Raw genomic sequence first — 22,520 nt, forward strand, 5'->3', positions numbered from 1 at the left:
CGTTGAGCCTAAGTGGACATGGATCTGATAAGCTGTTAGGCCCAACATCTTTGGGTTCGGCTATGTGCTGAGCCCAAGTGGACATGGGTTTAGCAAGCTTTTAGGCTTGACCTCTTTGGGTTTAGCAATGTGTTGAGCCTAAGTAGGCCTAACATTTATGAGTTCAGCTATGGGTTGAGGCCTAAGTAGACATAGGTTTGGTAAATTACCAAACCCAACATTTTTAAGTTCAGCTACGCGCTGAGTCCAAATACATAAGGGTTTAACAAGCTACCAGACCCATTAACTATGAGCTTGGCTTCGTGCCAAGTTCAAGTAGGTATGAGCTTGATGATCATTATAGGCTCCATGTTGGGCCTGACTATTATTATAGACCCTATATTGGGCCACGAGACTTCATTTTTTTTTTATTTATGTGACTTTTAATATAAAATGTTAATGTAAAAAATACTTTTATCTCAACGCTCCTAGGTGTATATAAGTCTTCTAAGGGTCTATCATGTTTCCATCAACATTAATATTGTGTAAGAGATATTTATCCCTCATTAATATTGTATAAGAGATATTGATCCATCACTAATGCTATCATGAGAAAATTACATTTCTAACTCCTTCATTCAAGCAACATGACAAGTTTCAAATGCTATAAATACCCCTTGAACCAATCAAGTAAAGGATTCACAATTTTTCTCTTCGAAATATTCATATTTTAATTCTCAGAGCATTATTATACAAAAACAAGAACAAACACTGTTGTTCTTGGAATTTAAAACTCATTCTCTCATTTATTGCAATCTTTTACTAAAAAGTCATTAACTTTATCATTTGGGGTCCTTAAACCCCCACCAAAAGAGATTGTTTTGTAGATTTTGGATTTTCTACTACCAATCATCTACTTCATAAGTTTTAAATAAAAGAAAGTTGACATGAATTAATGATTATATTGGATTTTGAAACATTATTACTTTCCTCTAAAAAGCTAATGATGATAATTTTGGAAAAAAAAATAATTCTGTTGGCGAAGAACACACATTTGGTGGTGAATGAAGAGGGCCTATGTAACCAAGAATTATTTAATCAGTATGTTTATTGATTGAGAAGCTGTCAGTTACATCATCTTCCAAGATACACATATACACTTAACTAGGGAGTGATTAAACATCCGATGAAGAATATGAAGACTGATTTAGTTTAAGTTAAAATAGCATTCTCTTGCAAGTAAACTCATAAACAGCCTGAAAGAAGCTTTTTGGTGCTTCCTCTTCCGGCAACCTAAGAAGGTGAGCTACTTTGGAAAATCCTGCATGTTGCTTAAGATAGGACTCGTCCTCGATCCCTTCATGGTGCATCTCTTCTTTAAAGTCCTTAGGTTTTGATAAGGCCCACTGCATTGCCCATATGGCTAAAGGTCGCATGTAGCAAAGAGACCGATATTGATCATTCATGTCCCAACTTTCTGGAATCTGGAATGAATAACTGTAACCAAAAACAACTACTGTGACCAAAGTATTTGGAAAATGAATGTTAGTGTAAGGAGTATAACACCAAAAACACTATGTTTGGAAGAGAAGTAACTAAAAGAAAATATAGATAGAGCGAGTCAACTCAATTAAAGATGCGATCATATATAGTTATGTAAAGTGTGCCGGTGAGCTATGACTCAACCGCCTTCAGTGTCCTCTCACCATTCAAGAGGTCTGGATCAGGTCTCGAGCTCGAACTTCTTCCTTGTGACCAGAAAATAGTTAGGTGCGGTGCGTATGCTATAGATATTACCTGACGAATCTATAGGTTACATCAGATTGTAAGCAAATAGAAAAGATCACTTCATTTCCGTAAAAATCTTTTGTTTTAATTGGTTCCTAAAATGTGGAAGGACTTGTCTAGTTCCGGACCGGCTAAGCAATGTGCATTCTATGAATATACAATAAACTCGATTTATGGCTTGGACTCAATAGCAGACACACCTGCACAGTTGTTTCTGGAGATGAATATTCCAAGAAGGCAAGAGCTCTTTGATAAGGAAAAATGTTGTCTCATCTACGTCGAAAAGTTAAGGAAAATGGTATATAGAGGAAAACTTACCCAAGACCTTCTTCGGACCATGCTGCATTGTAGATACCAACTGCAGTCTGAAAAGCCATTTCCTCCAGTCCCTCTTGAATCATAGAAGCAGAAAGAGCGTAGGTAACACCAGGCCATATTTCTTTCGTTTGCATTGCCGTCAGATCAACTCTTCCATCTGGTAGCATCCCGTTCACAGCCCCACGCGTTCCTCCTTTCACCTTCAAGACATTGAACTCGTAAATCTTCTCCAATGCCTTCCTGGCTTTGTCCCCATCGACGACCGGTGAAAGGCCACACGCTCTAGCATACCTGTGACATAACCAAGCATTAGTTACGTAAAGGGTCCAGTGAAACAAGATCGTGTGCCACTTCAAAGTTATGCACCATTAACCTCGTATCATTTCTGATTGTAGCTCAGATCACATATATAACTTCATTGAAAAAATCCAGACTTTGACGTTCTTGCGATGCTTAGAAAGCGATACTAGTTTGATTACAAGTCACTTCACATTCTTGTCAATTATTTTCAATTTGCATGTTTTGCGTAGGTGTTCAAGATTAAAATGCAAGATCAGAAGGAGAACCAGAATAGTATTTCCACAACATACTTTTGCTAAGTACCAAACAAGAGAAATCATAAAACAAGCAAGGAAGTTTTGGTAAAAGTAAATTATAAGAACCCTTATGCGAGATAACGATCAACTCAATAATAGCATAAAGTGTTAGCACGCAGGATAGCTTATAGACCAAATGTGAACGTTATTAATTGAATAACAGCAAAGCTAAGGAAATAAAAGACAGAATAGCTAGCAAAGAAGACTGAGATGGAGCCCTGGTAATGCTGACGCAGAAGAAAGTGAACTAGCTTGGGTAATATGCTGCCAAAAGATACCCCACTGCTTGTAAAATATCACAAGAATAAAAAACAAAAGAGAGATTGTATAATTTGCTGACAAGGGAAAGTGAAGAAAGCAATTAGCCATAAAGCATGTAGAGGACATGAAGATAGTATAGAAAGAAGACATTAAAATCTTAGTTATATATGAACAGTTGGCCTTTCCAGTTAATATAAGTCAGTTTCCCTAATATGCTATCAACTACTTTGAATTTTTGATGCACAAAATAGAAACTCGATGATTTGTGCTCACCATTGCCCAGCCAATTGATCAGCTTGTATAGACTTATTACCACTGCTGTCGTAGTTGAAGTAGGAACCATTCCATAACTTGCCATAAACAGTTTTTGCCTTTTGATACTTAATCCAGAAATAATTAGCAGATCCATCATCACCAACTTCATGTGCCATGGCTGAGGTAGCCTGGAGTGCTGCCACCCAAAGGCCACCACAGTATGCACTTACACCAGTAACAGACCATGTATCATAGGTTTGATCAGGTATCCCCTCATTTTCAATCATTCCATCTCCATCCTTGTCAAATTGATCCATATAAGCCATCGCAACATATACTGAAGGCCAAACAGCTCGAGCAAAATCTTTATCACCAGTAGCAACCACATCCCTGTACACCTGGAGAACAAATTTACAGTTCAAGTCCTTCCACCTAGCTGTACTGAAAAGGTTATAGGCGTTTATTTCAAACCAGGGGTCATTAAGCCCAACATCATGAGGAACAGCACCAAGAACCTTTCGTGGAACCCACTTCCCATCACTCATAATTTGCATCCTACTAGGATCATGCATCAGTACTGCAGCTGCGAAGTCTCTTTGGAGATTGAGTTCAAGTTTTGGAAATAGCATTACAAGTGCAAAAGATGCATAGAAATGAACATCATAGGTATTCCACATTAGGTATTCAGTTCCTTCAAGATAAAGGAGCTGGCCGATATTTTCTTCTCCATTCTGAAGCAAATTTGCTCCAAAAACGGAATTTGATGATACCGGATTATGTAGTTGTTCATACGTGGATGCCATCCTTTCCAGGATTTCAATAGCCGTGTCATTCTTATGAGCAATACCGTTTACATTCTTGTAACCTGAACTTGACCTTTCGAGAGAAAATCTTCTTTCTCTAACAGCTGTTAAATTTTGCATTGGAGGTGATTCATCTGCAGAAAGTAACATAGTCATTTTCATTGATCAACAAATCAGATTTTTGCTTTTGTACATTAAGCTCAAACCCATGAGTACCTGTCCAAATTGTCCCTCCAGCATTGAGATAATAGAGCTCATTGAAGAGAGTGATAGGGTACCTAGGAAAAAATTCTCTGGTTCAATATTTTTTGAACTACATGGAAGATCTAGAATGCCCTACTTTCTAGCAGGAACTTCATCTAACTCACCATTCAGGAACCCTTTTGTCTTCAAGAATAGGTCTTTGCCATGCTTCTATCTGGGATTCCCAGTTAGCATGCTCTGTTTTCAAAAATAGGAAGAAGAAAGTATTTTATTAAATGTGTATTTTGGTTCCATCTACCTGCATTTTCAATAAACTATTGCTATTTTCATTTTTGTGACTGCACGTCAAACTTCCTTGACTACATTTCAAGATAAGATTCACATTCTCTTCACATCTAGACATTGATAAGAAAAATAAGGCAGTATCAAAATTATCAAGAAAGCTGTAAGAATGACGTTCTGGTTCCTAATGTCATGTCAAGAAAGATACACATCTATTTGCGAAGTAGCTCAACTAGCAGAGAAAATTTTTGCATTCCATGAGGTTTTCAAACTATTTCAGAACACAAAAAATATTATTATTATTCTCAGTAGATATTCGAGATGCTATCCGAAGACTTGGCTATTCCATAGGTAGATAGTATAACCATTACCAAGAATAGCATCACGTGCAATGTTGGCAGCTGCATCTCCTAGTGTGCCATAGAATTTTGTATAACGCCTGATATTGAGATGTTTTGTTAGTACAAATTACAAAACCATAGTACTTCATGCTAAAGAGGTGTGTGCATAACACTAGTTATAGACAACTAAGGCAGCCCACCTGTGGTAACTTCTTTCACTAAATCTTATTTCTGGGATGTCCCATGATAACGAAAATGTGACGGTGCGGATAGAGCCAGAAGGAACGGTCACAGAGGCTGCTATGGCTGCTCCAATAGATGATCCTGGTTCTGAAGGTGAAGTTTTATTACAACCAATCTGATCAAATGTCCCGTTCTGCAAGAAATAACGTTAAGGGTAAGTATCTTCAGAAAATTTCCAAGTAATGGACTAGTAAAAATGAATATCAGTCCATACAAAATTTGATTTCCCGAAACAGAAGGCAGTTTATATTTTACAGTTAAGAAGTCAAGGAAGAATGAAATGCATATAAACAGTACTGTTGTTGGTTTCATATTAACCTGATAAGAAAACCTTGCATTGAAATGAAAAAATTAGAGAAATATTTCAACAACAAGAAGGCAACAAATTACTTTCTTTTTTCATTGAGAAGCAACGAATGGGAGAAAAACCGAACCTTTTTAATTCCATCCCACATATCTTTTGCTGTGACACTGACATCCTGGGAATCTCCAGATATCAGGAAACAAGGACATTCAGAAACATGAACGTCCGCCGTCTCCTGTGCTGCAATGGCAAAGGTTACCGGAGGCTGTCTATTTGTCATTCTGAAGGAATTACACTTCCCATTAGATATACAACAAGGCACAGCTATCAAATCAAATGCATATAAATAAGTGAAAGGGACTCACTTGTGGTGTAACGTGACTGCATGAACTCCATCTTTTGTCCTGGTAGGTCATGATTGAACTAAATTATTAAATTTTTAAAATAAATTAGCATGCATTTAAGGTTACAAAATAAAAGAATAGCATCCACATTTCCGGTAAATAAATGTATTCTTACATCATCTTTGAGTTGAAATGATGACCAGAAAGTCCAGAGACCCCACCCACAGAATTCTGAAACAGTCAAAAACAGGAAACTTTTGATTAGGATATTTTAGAAGAAGCTTAATTTGTCGAGTTAACCATGTTTTGACAATAAAAACACGGTGCACAATGCAACATTCTGAACTTACTGCCCATGTAAACATTAAGGTGACATCAGCTGAAGTTTTTCCGTGATTAGATAGCTGAAACAAGCGAAGGAATCACGTTAGGTTAAAACAATTTGAAGGCAGCTGACTATGACAAAATGGAGTTTCTTACGAGCTCTTTCCTACCGTGAAAGTAAAAACTGATACAGGGAAACTGCTCTCCTTATAGTTGTGGGGAATGAAAGGTGAAATTTGTCGAGAAACAATTGTAAGTTCTGGGTCAGGTGCACCTGTTTTTATGCAAGTGAGTACACATACAATGAATGAACAATGGTATTGCAAATCCCAGTCTCAGTATTTGATTGTCCAAAATGTTACTGAAGCTATTACCGTCATAGATTGTCCAAGCCCTGGGAAAAAGAGCATGATATGTACACTTCTGGCCATTCAGATTCCAATCCCAAGATTCAATGCCTGAACCTGTGCTTTCTCTGCACAACACAGTTCTTGAGTCAATATAATTTTGTTGCGTGAGTACTCACGAGAGGTGATTTAAAAAATATTAAAAACAGCAAATGAAATCATAATGGTGGCTTACTTGGGTATGTCTGGAGTCCTAGAGCATAATACAGAGGAAAACGTTTCACCACTCGGACGGGAAACAAAAGCCTGCATGAAGAGAGAGCATTTAGCTATTTTAATAGTTTTCAAGGAGATTGGGCAGCACAAACTTCACTTCAGAAACAGGAATCAAAGCAGCTATGCCTATGAATTCGAAAGCAACTGCATTGTTAGATTTAAAAGGCAAACACTACTTAGTAATGGTTTTAAGTTTGCCAAGTTTTTATTTAAAGTTTGCCACCATTTGAGAAAGATAACAGCAACTATTTTAGCAAACTATGATTGACAGGAAACTCATCCTTACAGAAAATTGACAAGGCAAAAGGTATCAAAAGATGAGAAGTAAACTTACGGAAAATTGATTTGCCAAAACTGGGCCTTCTTCACATATTCCAGGGAACAGTCTAAAGTGTTGAAACTCGCCTCTATAGCTTCTTCCAATGCTTCCTGCACTGAAATACTTTTCCTTAATTAGATAGCCTGATGCTTTCGAATGCCATGGTCGCACTCACATCAGTGCAGATTCTTTGATATTTCTACATCAGAGACTGTCTATACTCTTTCTCTGAAATAATGTTAATCAAAACAAAAGACATTGAATATCAGAAATATGCAAAGAAAGCGATGTTGCGAGCCTACCCGATACCACCTAAAGGGATCCCATGATCACTTGTAAGAATGTGCTTCTTGGAAAAATCAAATATTGTTGCCTGAAATATATAAAGGAAAGGTCGTCTTTATCTGTAAAAGATATCGGAAATAGAGACGTCTTTAGATATATATTGAGAGAGGAGCATTACTCTTTCTTTTGCTGCTTCTTGCTTGATGTGACGCCACAGTCTCAGGCCCATCGGTAACTTTCAAAAAGCAAGAATCATATGAGATTTCATAATTATTACTTAGAATAATGAAGTTATGCACTTGTCTCCAGTAATTTCACATATTCCACTGTCTTTTTTAGCTGGGGATGACTCCAATTTCTACTCAATCAATCCAAGCTCCAATAACCATGATAAGTTTTACTTGTAAACTTGAAAACTTTATAGAAGCCAACAAAGCTTATCTTGGTTCTTCACTGATCATGTCAAAAGACAATCTATAGATAATTTTTCAAGTAGAAAGACAAGGAGCCCCAGAAAAAAAGTTGCAAGCATACCATATGTGATATTTCTCGGAAACTTAGACCGAACTGCACAGGGATTTTTCCATTGCTATTCAATTGCCTTTTCCATGTCAGTGAAGCAGGTTTTCCCGGATCGACCTAATGATAAACAGTAGGGGAAAAAACTAACATCACATATGAGGAAAAACATGTATAATACCAGCATATAGGGTTAGCTATCACCACTCAAAACCTTTTGCAAAGCAAAAGGCATACCTTCTGTGCATGGGTATCGGGAAAAAGCTTCTCTTCACCTTCAGCTGCTGCGAGACCATTCTCCATCGTGCCTCAGGATTAATGGAATATGGATATCTAAATAAACAAGAATTTAAGAATACAATGTTGAGTTCAAAGATCCCTTGTTAAGTTGTCCTTTTACAGGATGCATTTGCATTTACTAATGGAAGAATAAATAAGATTTATGAGTAAAAGTTGTAAATTAATAGCAGAATTATCCTTCACTGGGTCAATGCACATGCTTGATCTCTATCTGAAAGTAGAGAACCATCACAAGAACACACACAAACACTATTATCTTGAAATATATTTCCAGCAAAATTTGTATCTTCCAGTTTGATGTTTTTTCCTCTAATGCTATGGATTACTGGCCACGCAACTGAAACCCCAAGCAAACCTAATCTTTGAAACAAACTAAACGCCATGCCTGTTCCTTGGCACCTAATCCATCATATGTCCTCACTACTAGGGATGATAATGGAGCAAGTTTGAAAAATACACATTCACCATGTCCGCCTCATGTTCGTTCGGTAGTTTTAATGTTTTGATTATTGTTTTAGAATTGAAAAGACGTAGACACTCGAGATAAAAGGGATATGGCATCTCTGCATACTTTCTATTTTTAAAAATAAAAAATCATTTTAAAATTACAAGACATATTTATTTTTATTTTTATATTTTTATATTTTTAATTAAACATGTTTTTGTATATTCTTTTAATTAAAAACTCTGCATATAGAAAAATCTAATCAGTTTTTTTTAGAAATATATTAAAATAATATCTTTTATTTTTTATATTAATATATAAAAACTTTTCAAAAAAAAAATCAAAACTTTTTAAAAGCAAAATGTCTTCCCATCCTAATATCCGTCTCTTAGCAAAATGACCCCCAGTGGTAGGGGTGAGTAGATGTCACTTGGGAGGTCAAGGAATAAGGATTTAAATATAAAAAAAAAAGTGTAAATTTTTCGAACCAAAATTTTTATATCATGTTTATTACAGTTATTTTCATTTAAACTAATCAAGACAACTAATGTATTTTTTTATATCTAAACAACACCACTGTTAATTTTAAGATTTAAGAAATAAATCAAAATAATATTATCTAAAAAAAAAAAAGTTAAGATTAACTCGTTAAATCATGGGGCAACTCACTAGATCCATAATCAAAGTCTTGGATCCAGTTGACTCGCATGTCTTATTACTATGCTTTCAAGTAGATAAACGTGTTTGAGGCAGCGATGCAACTATTATTTCATAAAATTTTAAATTTTATTATTATTTTAATGTGCTGATATTAAAATTAAATTTAAAAAAAATAAAAATACATTATTTTTATACATTTCCAAACGAAAAACATTTAAAGAAATAATCTTTATCATTGTCCCAAACACCTCATAAAAAAATTTGTTTTTGTGGTTGAGGTCAAGGTTTGTGTATGGAGCCCACCTAAAAAACTATAAAAAGCAAAACAAACTAGTTTTTATAGTTGAATTTTATATATAATTGAGTTATAGCTAACCTCAACTACAACCACTAAAATCAACCACATTTTAGTCATTAGCGGGATTGTTTGAGATTATGGTAGCAATTCAAAGTGTTTTTCACTTAGAAATATATTAAGATGTTATTTTTTTATTTTTTTAAAATTATTTTTGATATTAACACATTAAAACAATTCTAAAATATAAAAAAAATTAATTTTAAAAAAACAAAATCAAAATTTAACACAGTTCCAGCAACTACGGTCGGAGGGACGGGAAGAGTAAAAACTAACAGCATTAAACGGATGCTATGTATCAAATTTCCGAGCATCATTAAGAGAGAATCACAAACCCAAGACTTTTATGCATAAGGAAGAGCTGTGCAGAATATATTTCTACACTGCATATTGTAAGAGAGCATAAACAGGGCTCCCTGAACGGCAAACGGCCGGATATGGTAACCACCGGAGCCATAATAATAAGTATTGAAACGTTGTAATATTATGATAACAGGACGTGCATCAAAGCCAGAGGCGTTTACATGTTGAGGAGACTGACCTGGGAATGTAAACTTGCAGGGCTGCTATGGCACGTAGAGATGCAGAGTGTCTGTATTGTTATTAGAGAGTCTCTCTTGATCAGTCCTCTGGGAGGGAGAGATAAAAGGTTGGAGAAAGATGATGGAGAAGGTGGTTGAGATGTGAGCTTTCGTTGATCTAAAATACAAGAAAAAAATATCTACAGGAACACGTACATGTCTTTTGTTTGATCTGGTGGGCCGGGCCGGTTTAGAAAAGATTCACGCGAACAATTTATGTATAGAAAGAGAAGGAGAAAGTTCACAGAAAATAATATTAAAATTACCTAATTCAATTAAAAACATCATGTGCTTTCACTATTCATATTCATTATGAAGCTCTTTTTCCTTTTTTATTTATTTTGTCTTTGTTTTTTTCTTCTTGGTCTTATCTCCGACTTTTTTTCACAATACAATGGGTTATCCGTGGACCTTCCATGTCCCCTAAATCATTGCAAAACAATTTTTTCATAATTTAATATAAATTTAGATAGGAAAAGAAGTCGGGTTAAGAGATTTTTTATGTTAAATTTTTTTTTATTAATCAGTCGAGTTTCATTTAAACAAGTCAAATCGACTGGATCGTGTTAAAACAACTTGCACATGATTTAATTTTAAACATGAGTTATATAAGAAATTGGGTTGGGAGGTTTTTTATCAATTTAATTTTTTTTTAACTTTATCATCAAATTTAATCTTATTTTTACTAGAAAAAATATTAGCAATGCTTATATATATTTTTTTATGTTAAATTTTTTTATGGATTTTTGTAGTATTGAATTTTTATATCATTTTTTTTTTTTTGCTAAACTCACTATTTGTATTTTGTATATCCATTAATTCGTTAAGAAAATTCAAATTCCTTCGTTATTAAGTGTACGTATTGTTTATTTTAGTCAAGTAAATATAATTAAATTAAATTTTAAAAAATATGTTTAGTAAGGAGGGTGGGATGGGTGATAATATTAGTAATAATGAAAGAAAAGTAAACAATAATGACTCGTCCAACTAAGGAAAAGAAATCCAACATCCACTTGTCCTGTTTTAAGTGGCAATAAAAGAAATGATAAGGTTATTTGACATGAATATGTAGTTTTCTAGTCCATGCATGATGCTTCTATCCAGTTTTTTATTCTATTTTTAAAAGTTTTTTCAAGAAAAAACAAAAAATAATACATAAGAAAGAGATAAAAGGTTGAAATTCTCCCATTAAAGATGTGGATGGATCTATGGAATTGACCTTGCCTTTTAGTTGAATTTGATTTTTCCATGTAGGTATTACAGGTTATAACGTAATCTATAAAAAAATATTTTTTATTTGAAAATATATTAAAATAATTTTTTTAAAATTTTTAATTTTTAAAATCAGTATTTCAAAAACATTGAAAAACATAAAAAAAAATCAATTTAATATTTTAATAAAAAAATTACAATTTTAAAAAGTATATAAAAACAAAAATTACCGCATTTCTAAACAACAACAACAACAATAATAATAATAATTAAAAAAAAAAGAGCATTATCACAATGATAGAGCCATGTTTCATAGAAGAACTTGTAATTTCTCTGCATCATGAGAATTTACCTCATAAAGTTCAATGAGTTTTTTTTTTTTTTTTTTTTGGAGAAGAAGTATAATTTATTGATTAATTCAGATTTGGAGACTTTAAGACAAGACCATGTATATCTGTATATACCTACCACCTTACGTTGGCAGATATAGAAATATTTCGTAATCGAAGAGAAGGTTGTTGAAAATTGAAGTAATATCCCAAAGATTTTTTTTTTCTTATCTTAGGAAAGTCGTTGTATATCTAGAGTTAATGATGCCTTAGTAAATAGAATAACTAATTAATATATATATATATATATATATATAAAAAAAAAACACTTGAATAATCTATTGAACAATGTTGACCACGGTCGATTTAGTTATTTTTAAAATTTTAAAATTTAAAATGTTTTTGTTTTTTTGTTAATTATTTTTTTTCTTTTTATATCTTAAAAAACATTTATAAACACGAAAAACATTTATGGTAATCGAGGAATGATTACTGATATTTTAGTAGTTACTTTTTAAAATTTACTTTAAAAAAAGACACAGACACAAAGAAAATGAAATATAATATAAAATACATGACTTACAAAAAAATAATAAGAACATCTTCATCTATGATTTTTTTTTCTAGTTGTATTTTTCTATTTCTTTAAAATGAGCTCCAAGAATTAATAATAGGATGTCACTTGTTACTTCATGAGCACCATAAAATTAGTTATATAAACACGCAAATTAAACATATGATTTTCTTAAACTATTAATAATAATTGTTGTTGAAATATAAAGACTAAGTTTTTTTTTTAAAAAAAAAAGTCATCATCCAATAGCCCAGGATATAGATCATCGCGGATTAGAATAGTAAAATGATTATTTTGTCATTCTCAAACAAAATCACAAGCCTTGCTAGTATGGGTAAAATCATCTTTTCCATGTGATGAGAAACTGCTTTCCACATCAACATTTGAAAACTCTCGGTGACCCTTTCATAGTGCAGGGGCACGTGTAGTCAACGGGTCTCTAATTTGCTATTGGCAACCTTTTCTAAATTTTTTCATTATTTTTTCTCCTCTCCATGATTCTCACGTTAACCCTTCAATAATTCAAGGCAATCCTTCAAGTGTTTTCTCATTTAAATCTGGTTCATATTTTTTTAATTATCATTTTGTATATGAAATAATTTATCAAATTAAAATTTATTTTCAATTTCATCATTCTTTAGTTTTTTATATGTCAAATTAGATTTCAATTATTTTTATTGCTATTTATTTATTTGACATAATTTTTAAAATTATTATCATTAATTTTTTGCAATCCTCAAGTAGTCATAAACTAGGCCAGCAGATAATATATCAATTGCTAAAACAAATAGTTGTCACATGCATCAATTTTTTTAAAATTATAAGGTGGACAACATGTCACCAATTTTTAATATAAAACATAAAAGGCCTAGGACATTAGTTAGGCCTCTTCTGAAATTATTTAATCTACGCTTTTTGTACAACACGTCATGATTATATTTTTTTAAACTTCATTCATTTATTATATATTTTTTTGTTTTTAATTAAATAATGTTAGATCTTTTGTTTTTTTTGTGAAATTTTATGGCATTGCTTTCTAGCTGGCATTTTTATTTTATGTTTAGTCCCCCCACAATGTTTTTGTCGTGATAAAAAAAAAAATTATTGCCGCTAAAAAAATACATTATTGATGGCTACACTTTGTTTTTCTAAAAAACATTATCTATCAATCGTGTAACTATGAGCAGCCCAGCAACCTAGCTTTATCCTGTCTGGTTTATGAGATGAGACGACGAAGTCTAACCTACTACCTACCTACCAATAACGTACAAAGATTTTTTTAAAAAAAAATTAATATCGGTATACCTCGATTAATTTTACGGGTCCTGAAATTAACGACCATGCAAGCCTCCAGTGACCATCATATTAGCAACCACAGAACTCAAACCTGAGACCACAAAAAAAGCAAACCCCTTAATTCCAAACTCTTAATACTAGACTTCTTACTAGATGGTTAACGTACAAAAATCCTTAACTGTATAACTCTTAGCTATCTCATGTCTTCACTATTATTATTTTTTCTTTCTACAATGGTAGTTATTTAAGTTTATGTGTCTCTCGATTAATGTTTTGAGACCCTGAAATTAATAATCATATAAATTTTTAGTGATCCTGAAATTTATAGTACTCGAACCGATAGCTTAAAAAAAAAAACAAATGAAAAACCTAACTAGTTAAATAAATTACAGTACTAAGAATTATTATTATCTAACTTTGAATTATATATAAAAGCACTTACTTTATTTAAAAAGAAAGAAATAACGTAAAAACAAAAACAAAATATAGTGGATGTCATTCATGCTGCGGCTTCCTTTTCTACCGTTCTATCTCCCGTCCTCGCATCTCCCTCTATCTATTTTCCTTTTTCCAAGAGAAGCTATGGCATGTCAATTATATTTTCATGGAATTATTGCATATGAAATTGCAAGAAATAGATAGTTTGATCGAGTTTTGTTGAAAATATGATTAGCTAATTCTGTTTTGAGAAATTCGAGGTCAAGATTTATAAAACATTAATGTCAATCAAGCTACGATTTATAGATAATTCTTACAATGTGTAAAAAGATATTTATTTCTTTTTTTTTATAACACCATCGTATATACTGCATGATTTTTATATACTGTATTGTATTCTTAATTTAGTCACTTATAGTTGGATTAGTTTTCAAATCATGAAAACATAGGTTACTTGAAGTAATTTTTAGATTTTTTAAAGAATTTAAAAAATAAATTAAATGAAAATAAGAGGCATGATGAACCAAAATGCATAAAGAATATGTCCAATTAGGAAGCTCAAATCTTGTAAAGCATACGAAATTCATTTTCTGGAAGTTATTGCAGTTATAGTTTAAAATAAATAAATTTTAAAAAATAATTTTAGAAATAATTTTAAAATTATATATTCAAAGAAACGCATATTTGATTAAAATTATTATAAGATATATTTTTTATATATAAAATAAATAAATAGCATGTTATTTTTTAAAAAAATATTAGTACATAATTATTGCTTGTTACCCCATGCAAGTCACTGTCAGGCTTGTGTGTGTTTTTATATATTTTTTATTGTCATATATATATATATATATATATATATATATATATATATATTTAAAGTATATTTATTTTAAATTTTTTTTATATTTTTAAATCATTTTGATATATTAATTTTAAAAATAATTTTTTTATTTTAATATATTTTTAAATAAAAAATACTTTAAATTACAACAACTGCTGTAATTACAAACACACTTTTAATATTATATTTATATATAAAAAATGATTAATTTATCATCACCGACAACTTTCAATGGGTGAAAGTGATAAAAAAAAAATATACCATGAAACAAAAGCATCAATCAATCAATTCAAATTTCCAAAAAAAGAAAACTATTTCCTTTAATAAAAAAAATTATCTTAATGAACAATGATAATTATCTGTTGAGGTTGCTGTAAGGAAAAAATAAAAAAAAAAAGAAGATAAAAGAATCAATGTCTAATTCCTTCATCCATGAAATTCTTTAAGGAAAAAATCAAAAAATTAATTAAACTATAAAAAATAAAAAAAAATTAAATCATGAAAAAAACCGATTAAACTAATTAGAATTTTTAAAAAACCGACCTGTTTGGTTTCGATTTTATAAGCGTGAAACCAGAAAAACTGAACCGAACCGAACTTAAACCGAAAAAAACAGAGCCAAATAAAAAAAAAAACAGAGCCAAAACGAACCAAATCGGAACCGGTCAATTTGAACCGGTTTTGGTTTTGTTTTATTTTTAAAAAAACAACTAATTTAATAATTTTTTAATAAAAATCGAATGAAATTGAAAATAATCATCCCCTCACTGTCATTTATCCCGTTATCGTGTCGGTAACGCCTATTTGTCCCGTCATCGTGTCGGAAACGCTTAACAATTCTTTAAGATTGAGATCTCATGCTGGTAAGCCCTTAACATCGTCGATAAGGGACTTCACCAGCCAAAGAAGAAAGGTTGAGCATTCAGCATCGTAGAGCCTAAGTCTTTGATATGAACAAATATGGAGAGCGACGTGTTTCATTTGAGGTCAAGGTCCGTATATACGAAGTTTGTGAGTACATGATTTTTGTATATATATATATATATTTTTTTTTTCTACTCATTAATCTTAATTTTTATGTTTATCCTTTCAAAACTTCAAACAAATCTTTAATTTGTTATTTTTTTTTAAATTTGATTTTTGTTTTTTTATTATTTATTTTATTTAAAATAATTTATAAAATTAGAATTATTTTTCAATTTCATCTCCGTAATTTTTAATCTTTCAAATTTAATTGTTATTCTCTTAATTGTTATTTGTTTTATTTGAGATAGTTTTTAAAATTAATTTTTTAACAATTTTATTATCTTTGAGTTTTTCTTTTTCCAGTCAAATTTGATCATCATTTTTTTATTGATGTTTTTTTACTTCGGTATTTTTTTAAATTGATTTTTTATTTTATCATTTAACATTAAATTGGTTATGAATTGAGCTTTTTTATTGAATCTTGGTCTAGAATTTAACGGGTTGTGAATATCAAAGATTAATCCAAGTTTAGGAGGTTCGCTCGGATCTACTTTGTTTTTTTTTCTTTTTTAAAACTCATGGTTTTTTTAGTTTCACCATTTAATATCTATTCAATTGGAGATTGTGCTATATTATTTTTATTTATTTGCTTTCTATAAATCTTTTCACAAATTTAAAAATTAACTCGGGTTATCTTGATTCTTTTTATGTGTTGTTCTTTGATGAATTTACTTTGGAAAATTTTTAATTTTTTTTAATTTTATCCTTCAATATTAGATTGGTTAGAATTTTTTTTAGTGCCATCCTTCAAGGTTGGAGTTTTTTTGAACCAATAAACCATTTCAACCGTTAATGAGACTGTAACGGCTATATAAAATTTTTTTTAGACTCTTCTGTCTTCAGAATATTTTCTTTTTTGGATAAATTTTATTTTGCCCCCATGAAGTTTATAAGATGTCTAATTTCACCCTCAAATTTTAGTTTGAATCATTTTCATTGCAGTTTCAATTTTGCCCTTTGTCTATTTTCTGTCCATAATAACAACGGAAAATACCGTAAATTTTAATATTCTCAATATATCTCTTTTTTATCATTTATTTTTATTTCAATTGATGGATGGAAACAGAAGACTATGATAATGTTGAGGGAGCTAATTGATAGAAAATAAGAGTTTTGAATAAAATTGATACACCACATAAACATTAGGAGGCAAATAAAAATTTACCCTTTCTTTTTTCTTCAAAACGGGTTGCTTATGATCACAGTTTCAGCAAAACAGAGGTGAAAGAAAGGAGAGAAATGGAATCTTCAAATCTCACTTCACTACCTGAAGAAACCCTAGACGTAGAAGACGAACAGCAGCAGCAAGAAAATCTAAAGAATCCACCAGTCCCTGCCTTTTCTTCCGTCCCGACTCGCCCTCCTACAAAGTCAGTTCCGGATTCCATTTCCGTGATCAAGCCTTGTGAATTAATGTTGATTTATCCAAAGCAAAGTCGATTGTCATCAATTAATTAACTAATTTGATTTAAATATTCTTGTAGGAGTTCTTTAAAAAAGTATGTTCCTTTAGAGTGGACAGAATTCTTTGACAAGGAGGAAGATGTCTGCATTCCAGACTCCGATGATGTTAGTTTTGTCTTTGATGACAACATTTTTTTTTGTTTTAAATTGTGTTTTGAAATTTTCTAATGTTGTTTATGAATATAGGTATTTCATGTATATATGGCAGGGACAGAGGGGCCGGTTGTTTTTTGTTTACACGGAGGCGGTTATTCTGGGTATGTTTTATTTGTTTATTTTTCTGCTAATTGTTCTGTAATACCGGCAGCATGAGTTTCGGTTTTCGCATGAAAATGTTTGTTTAAAAATGCCTGGATCGTTGAATTATAGATTTCATTTGTTTAAAAAATGGAATTTGGGGTCCTGGTGAAGATAGATTGTGTGATTTCTTTGGCTAGGCTTTCATTTGCACTCTCATCAAGTAAAATTAAGGAGAAAGCTCGGGTGGTTGCGATGGACTTGAGAGGACATGGAAAGACGTCGACCGAAAATGAGCTTGATCTATCTGTCGAGGTATTGGTGATTTTATTGTTTTTCAATCCATGTGAAAGTGATTGTTTCAATAGTCATGTATGCTAGTTGTTGGGTTTTATAACACGGCAGCTTGATATCTATAAGAGTGTTTTTGAATTTGAATTTGCAGACTTTGTGTAATGATGTTTTCGCTGTATTGAAGGCAATGTATGGAGATTCTCCTCCTGCAATTGTGCTTGTTGGCCACAGGTTGTGCTCTTTTGGCAAGTTAGTTTGCTTGTAATAATTCATATTGTGTAGTTAGTTATTAAGGTACTGCATAACTGGTAATGAAAAACATAAAAAAAGTGCTACCATCTCCACAATCACTAACCAACAGTCAATCCCGTCTTTGTTGCCTGGCCCCAACTTCTACAATTGAAGCTGTAGTGATTTTTAACTTTGACAGATTCCTTAGATGAGCCAATTCTCTGATAATTGCTGACGATACAATCTTCATATCTTTTTTTTCCTGATTCATTAATAAGAGGCAAAGGAAACACCTTAACACTCGTTTCAAATTTTTCTTTTAACTCTTTTCCCTCTATCTTTGCTATTGTTTGTTGTTGAGCTCATTTTACTGTCAAATAGCATGGGTGGCTCAGTTGCTGTGCATGTTGCTGCAAAAAAAGCATTACCTAGCTTGGCTGGACTGGTTGTTGTGGATGTTGTGGAGGTTTGCTTTTTCTGTAGTAGCCTTGTCAGAATTTTTTTTTAATGGTCTTTTGTAACTTTATTTGAATAATGTCATGAAATTTCAGGGAACAGCTATGGCTTCATTGGCTCACATGCAGAAACTCTTATCAAGTAGGATGCAGCATTTTTCTAGCATGGAAAAAGCGGTATGTGAAATCCCTAAGTGATCCCAATCCTTCCCATCTGTTAGTTCTCTGCATATCCTGATTCTTTGAAGATGGTCTTTGAAATTTTTTTTAGCTAAAGGACTTTAGCTTATAAAGAGATGGAAGGATCGGAAAAAGTGGTGTATTTCATCTGCTTCTATTAAAAGTATCTTCACTTGGGGATGTTTACTCCATAATTCCTCTTATTAGATGATGAAATTTGTTATTTTGGCATAGTAGTGGTTGATCCTTGTCTGATGTTCATGTCTATATTCTAGTTTCAACTTTACTGGTATCAGTGGCCAAGCCACAAACAAAAGCTATGGTTTTTTAGATGATATGATGTTGATGACAGACAAGAAGATTGAAGATATTCATTGTGTTATTAGGATTAAGCCTTTTAGATAGGTGTTTACTTTGCTAGTTAAATGTTTCAAGTTCTGTCAAGCACTAGAAGAAATCGTGTTTTTCCTGTTGCAATACATGCCTCATGGGACTTCAAGAGAATAGACAAAGAAAGGGAGATAAAATGAGAAGATCCAGCAAGACAGACTAAGACTTTGTGCATGAACCGCAAATGTAGTTTTTAATCTAGATATAAGTTGAAATATCTTGTTTACAGGCTAGAGCTAGGCCAGAAACAACTGGGGACCTGCTCATGGACTTCTCTTTACCAGAAACAACTGGGGACTGGCTCATGGACTTCTCTTTTTAACACCCAATCCAAAATTCTTTTTCTAGAATTCTCAAAGTATCTAAACATAAGAATTTTAGTGCTAGTGTCCGAAGGACTCATACATGGACGTAAATACTGAGTTCATGCTTGATCTTGCAATCTTCTTGTGGGTCCTTCTGGTCATTGGCTCATAATTATAGTGCCTTATTCAATCGATGCGATTTTGTGTGGGTTTGCGTTTCCTCTTTAGCTTTAATATAACTGGAGCATTTCTCAATCAACATAACGATTTGTCTTTGTGCTTTAAAGATAATAGACTATCATATTGCGTGTTCTGGGAGGAGAAGGGATTTTGACTTTCTCTGGAATTTTGGTGGGGAGTCTCCTATTTTTACAAGCAACTATGGTGGGGTGAAATGTTTTAATCCTGTTTGTGGTGTTCTGCACTATGGACTTTCAGGGAATTATATTCAACGGCAGTGAAAATTCTTTTGTTTCGGTTTTACAGAGGATGGCGTCCTTAAAATCCATTCTACTCTTTTGATTGTTTCTCATGCTATGCCTTTTGGTGGTCCTTTGAAGTCCTAATTAACCGGAAAAGATTACTATGTACAGATAGAATGGAGTGTCAGGGGAGGTTCATTAAGAAACATCGATTCTGCTCGTGTATCTGTGCCAACCACATTAAAGTACGATGATTCGAAGAAATGGTGAGTACTTCCACTACTGTAAGTAAATAAAAAGGTCAACATGTAATCTTTGATAATTTCAATGATTTTTTTATTGTATTTTTAGATCTTGTAAACTATATATTAGCAGCTGCTTTTTTTAATGTCAAATTTGCTTGTACTATTTTCTCAACTGACCAGCACATTGATGATTTTGTTCTGCAGTTATGTTTATAGAACCCGTCTGGAGGAAACAGAACAATATTGGAGAGGATGGTATGGGTTAATTTGTAATTGAAATCCACATAAATAAACGTGTTGTGATGTGAATTGTACAAAAGTTGGAACACCTGTAAATGACACCAAAGTCTTCACTGTGTACTTCTTAGATATAGGTTTGAATGTCTTTTGCATGGATGCAATGTTTCCTCATGTGAATTCTTTATCCTAAAGAAAACCTTTTCTGAGTTGATAATACAATACTTGCTCCTAAGATTGACTCTTCATAGATACTGGGACTTGTACATACACACACAAACACACCAAGATCTGATGTTTAGTATCTTTTATTTATTTTCCTTTCATCTTGTCCAGATTTGGTGATAATGTAGTGCCCACAAAGGCACAGCACAGCTAATAAAGGATATGGCTTGAAGTACATCTGCTTCAAATATAAAATTGATTGGTTGCTTTACATATCTTTCAGGTATGAAGGCCTTTCAGATAAATTTCTATCATGTCCCATTCCCAAGCTCTTGCTTTTAGCAGGAACAGACAGACTGGACAGGTTTAACTCAAAGCCTGCCTCAAATTCTCTTTAACTGGGATCCAATAATGTTGCTGAACATGATGGAATTTTTACATTTTATTGTTCTGTTAATTTCACTACCTTTTGTTGTGCCATCTTTCTGTTTCTTTTTTGGGGTCAATGGAGTATCCACACCCTCACTTTTAAACCAACTCCGTCCTTAGAACTAACACATTCCGTGATGCCACTGTAAATTCATTTCAAAACCTTTTTTCTGTTCATAATTTCATATTTGAAATTAATAATGAAATTTGGTTATTGTATAGAATGCCTATAATATAATGCAGCTCTCTACTGTCAATCGACTTCCACATGTGAAGCATTGAAAAGAAGGTGATATGAATTACAAATGGTCCTAGCGGATATTCAGTATATTGGGAATGTTAGTGAAAAACTTAGATAATAATTTTAAATTAGAACACTTGTGTGGTGACTTCTCTTTAGTTAACAGATGATGACAGTTGTAGGGATGATTCACTGGGAAAATAGTTCATCTTGCTTTTGGCAACCATAAATTCAATGGACGTGAACTGTATGAAGCATGAAGTTATAATAAAGAGAGGTGCTGCAATAGGAAAAGATGAGAAGTAATTGAGGCTCTATTTTAATGGTGTTTTAACCCTATATTTGCTTGTTAAGTTTTCTTTAGCAGAAAAGGGATGAACGAGTGGTGATGGAAGACGGTTTTCTTAAATTGCCATGAACGTTAATCCTACTCAAACAGCAATAAAAATTCATTCATCCATCTCGTTTCCTAATTGTTCTAGAGATTGGTTAGGATTACATTATCCATCGTTGCAAAAGCATGCAAGTTTCTTGTTGCATTAATTTGTTGAGAATTTTTGAAGTACTGATGAGCATTTCTCGTATCTCCTTTTGCTTTCTTGCTTGTGCATCAGATCTCTTACAATTGGGCAAATGCAAGGGAAGTTCCAAATGGTTGTTGTCAGACATACTGGGCATGCTATACAGGTCCGCATTGGCTATCACAAGTTCACACTGCATTTTTCTGCATTCCTTCCATTCTCTTTGTTTTGCAATTATTACAATCGATGCATCCAAAATTCTTGCAGGAAGACGTACCTGATGAATTTGCGACCCTGATAATTAATTTTATATCTCGTAACCGTATAGGGCCTCATGGGATTGTGGTATGTTTCAATTTCTTTCATCATCATATAATCTAAACTCCCCAGAATAGGCTTTAAACACATGTAATAATTGTTTTGCAGATTCCTGGACTCCGTCGACCAGTACAACCGCAACAATGAATCAATTGCTGGATTGATCAGGTATTTAAAAGCTCCATATACTGGCGATGGACCAATGAAGTTTACAGGCAACGATTCCCATTGAGATAAATATGCTGATATGCGTCATGCATGGATTGACAAAGCTTTAGTATGTAATCTTGTCTCTTCTTAGTGTAAGAAAATCACATTTTAATTTTCTGTTTAATCCGGCCATCGTGTTGGTCTGCTCTTACGTTAGAGAAGATTTCTTTAGTGCTTTTATAACATATTTTTGTAACTTTTTTTTTTCTTTTTTATTTTAAGATTGCTCTATTTTATTTCCTCCTATCCATTGATATTTAATCCGTCCCTGGATGAACCTAGTGACTTGTCGATATTGTTTAGAGGTAAGAGTTGATTTAGTTTATTA

At 32.5% G+C, this 22,520-nt stretch overlaps 2 protein-coding genes across 3 annotated transcripts; one reads left to right on the top strand and one right to left on the bottom strand.

The window, feature by feature from the left end:
• Window positions 1-1,059: 1,059 nt before the first annotated feature.
• Window positions 1,060-10,256, bottom strand: LOC7455253 (uncharacterized). 2 transcript variants are annotated; one of them, XM_002325907.4, is made up of 20 exons: window positions 10,090-10,256; window positions 8,026-8,121; window positions 7,804-7,908; window positions 7,448-7,504; window positions 7,287-7,357; window positions 7,000-7,099; window positions 6,625-6,695; window positions 6,417-6,517; window positions 6,213-6,316; window positions 6,069-6,122; window positions 5,894-5,949; window positions 5,740-5,778; window positions 5,505-5,655; window positions 5,028-5,203; window positions 4,858-4,925; window positions 4,369-4,441; window positions 4,217-4,278; window positions 3,216-4,134; window positions 2,086-2,376; window positions 1,060-1,476 (listed from the first exon to the last, which is right to left on the bottom strand). In XM_002325907.4, the coding sequence occupies exons 2-20, from the start codon at window positions 8,089-8,091 to the stop codon at window positions 1,197-1,199; spliced, it is 2,844 nt and encodes a 947-aa protein (XP_002325943.4). In that variant the 5' UTR covers window positions 8,092-8,121; window positions 10,090-10,256; the 3' UTR covers window positions 1,060-1,196. The 2 variants fall into 2 exon arrangements, with proteins under 2 accessions (XP_002325943.4, XP_052305415.1); XM_052449455.1 differs by lacking the exons at window positions 7,804-7,908; window positions 8,026-8,121; window positions 10,090-10,256 and having other exon boundaries at window positions 7,000-7,094; window positions 7,448-7,503.
• A 6,740-nt stretch (window positions 10,257-16,996) lies between these two features.
• LOC7455254 (uncharacterized) lies at window positions 16,997-22,436 on the top strand. The gene is made up of 13 exons (XM_002325475.4): window positions 16,997-17,218; window positions 17,333-17,417; window positions 17,499-17,569; window positions 17,750-17,864; window positions 17,995-18,074; window positions 18,456-18,540; window positions 18,626-18,706; window positions 19,998-20,092; window positions 20,276-20,326; window positions 20,757-20,837; window positions 21,758-21,830; window positions 21,932-22,009; window positions 22,091-22,436. Exons 1-13 carry the CDS (start codon window positions 17,088-17,090, stop codon window positions 22,127-22,129), a joined length of 1,065 nt encoding a protein of 354 aa, XP_002325511.2. The 5' UTR covers window positions 16,997-17,087; the 3' UTR covers window positions 22,130-22,436.
• The last annotated feature ends 84 nt before the right edge of the window (window positions 22,437-22,520 follow it).

Source organism: Populus trichocarpa, chromosome 19, assembly GCF_000002775.5.
Source record: "Populus trichocarpa isolate Nisqually-1 chromosome 19, P.trichocarpa_v4.1, whole genome shotgun sequence".
NCBI lineage: Eukaryota > Viridiplantae > Streptophyta > Magnoliopsida > Malpighiales > Salicaceae > Populus > Populus trichocarpa.

What these genes read in the sequence shown, in the direction of transcription:
- LOC7455253 (XM_002325907.4), bottom strand. Translation starts at nt 8,091, where the DNA reads ATGGAGAATGGTCTCGCAGCAGCTGAAGGTGAAGAGAAGCTTTTTCCC. An exon ending in GGCTTGGACAATCTATGACG is followed by an intron (nt 6,317 to 6,416) that starts GTAATAGCTTCA and finishes GCATAAAAACAG; the next exon opens with GTGCACCTGACCCAGAACTT. An exon ending in GCAGTCACGTTACACCACAA is followed by an intron (nt 5,656 to 5,739) that starts GTGAGTCCCTTT and finishes TAATTCCTTCAG; the next exon opens with AATGACAAATAGACAGCCTC.
- LOC7455254 (XM_002325475.4), top strand. Translation starts at nt 17,088, where the DNA reads ATGGAATCTTCAAATCTCACTTCACTACCTGAAGAAACCCTAGACGTA. An exon ending in GCATTCCAGACTCCGATGAT is followed by an intron (nt 17,418 to 17,498) that starts GTTAGTTTTGTC and finishes TTATGAATATAG; the next exon opens with GTATTTCATGTATATATGGC. An exon ending in CACGGAGGCGGTTATTCTGG is followed by an intron (nt 17,570 to 17,749) that starts GTATGTTTTATT and finishes TTCTTTGGCTAG; the next exon opens with GCTTTCATTTGCACTCTCAT.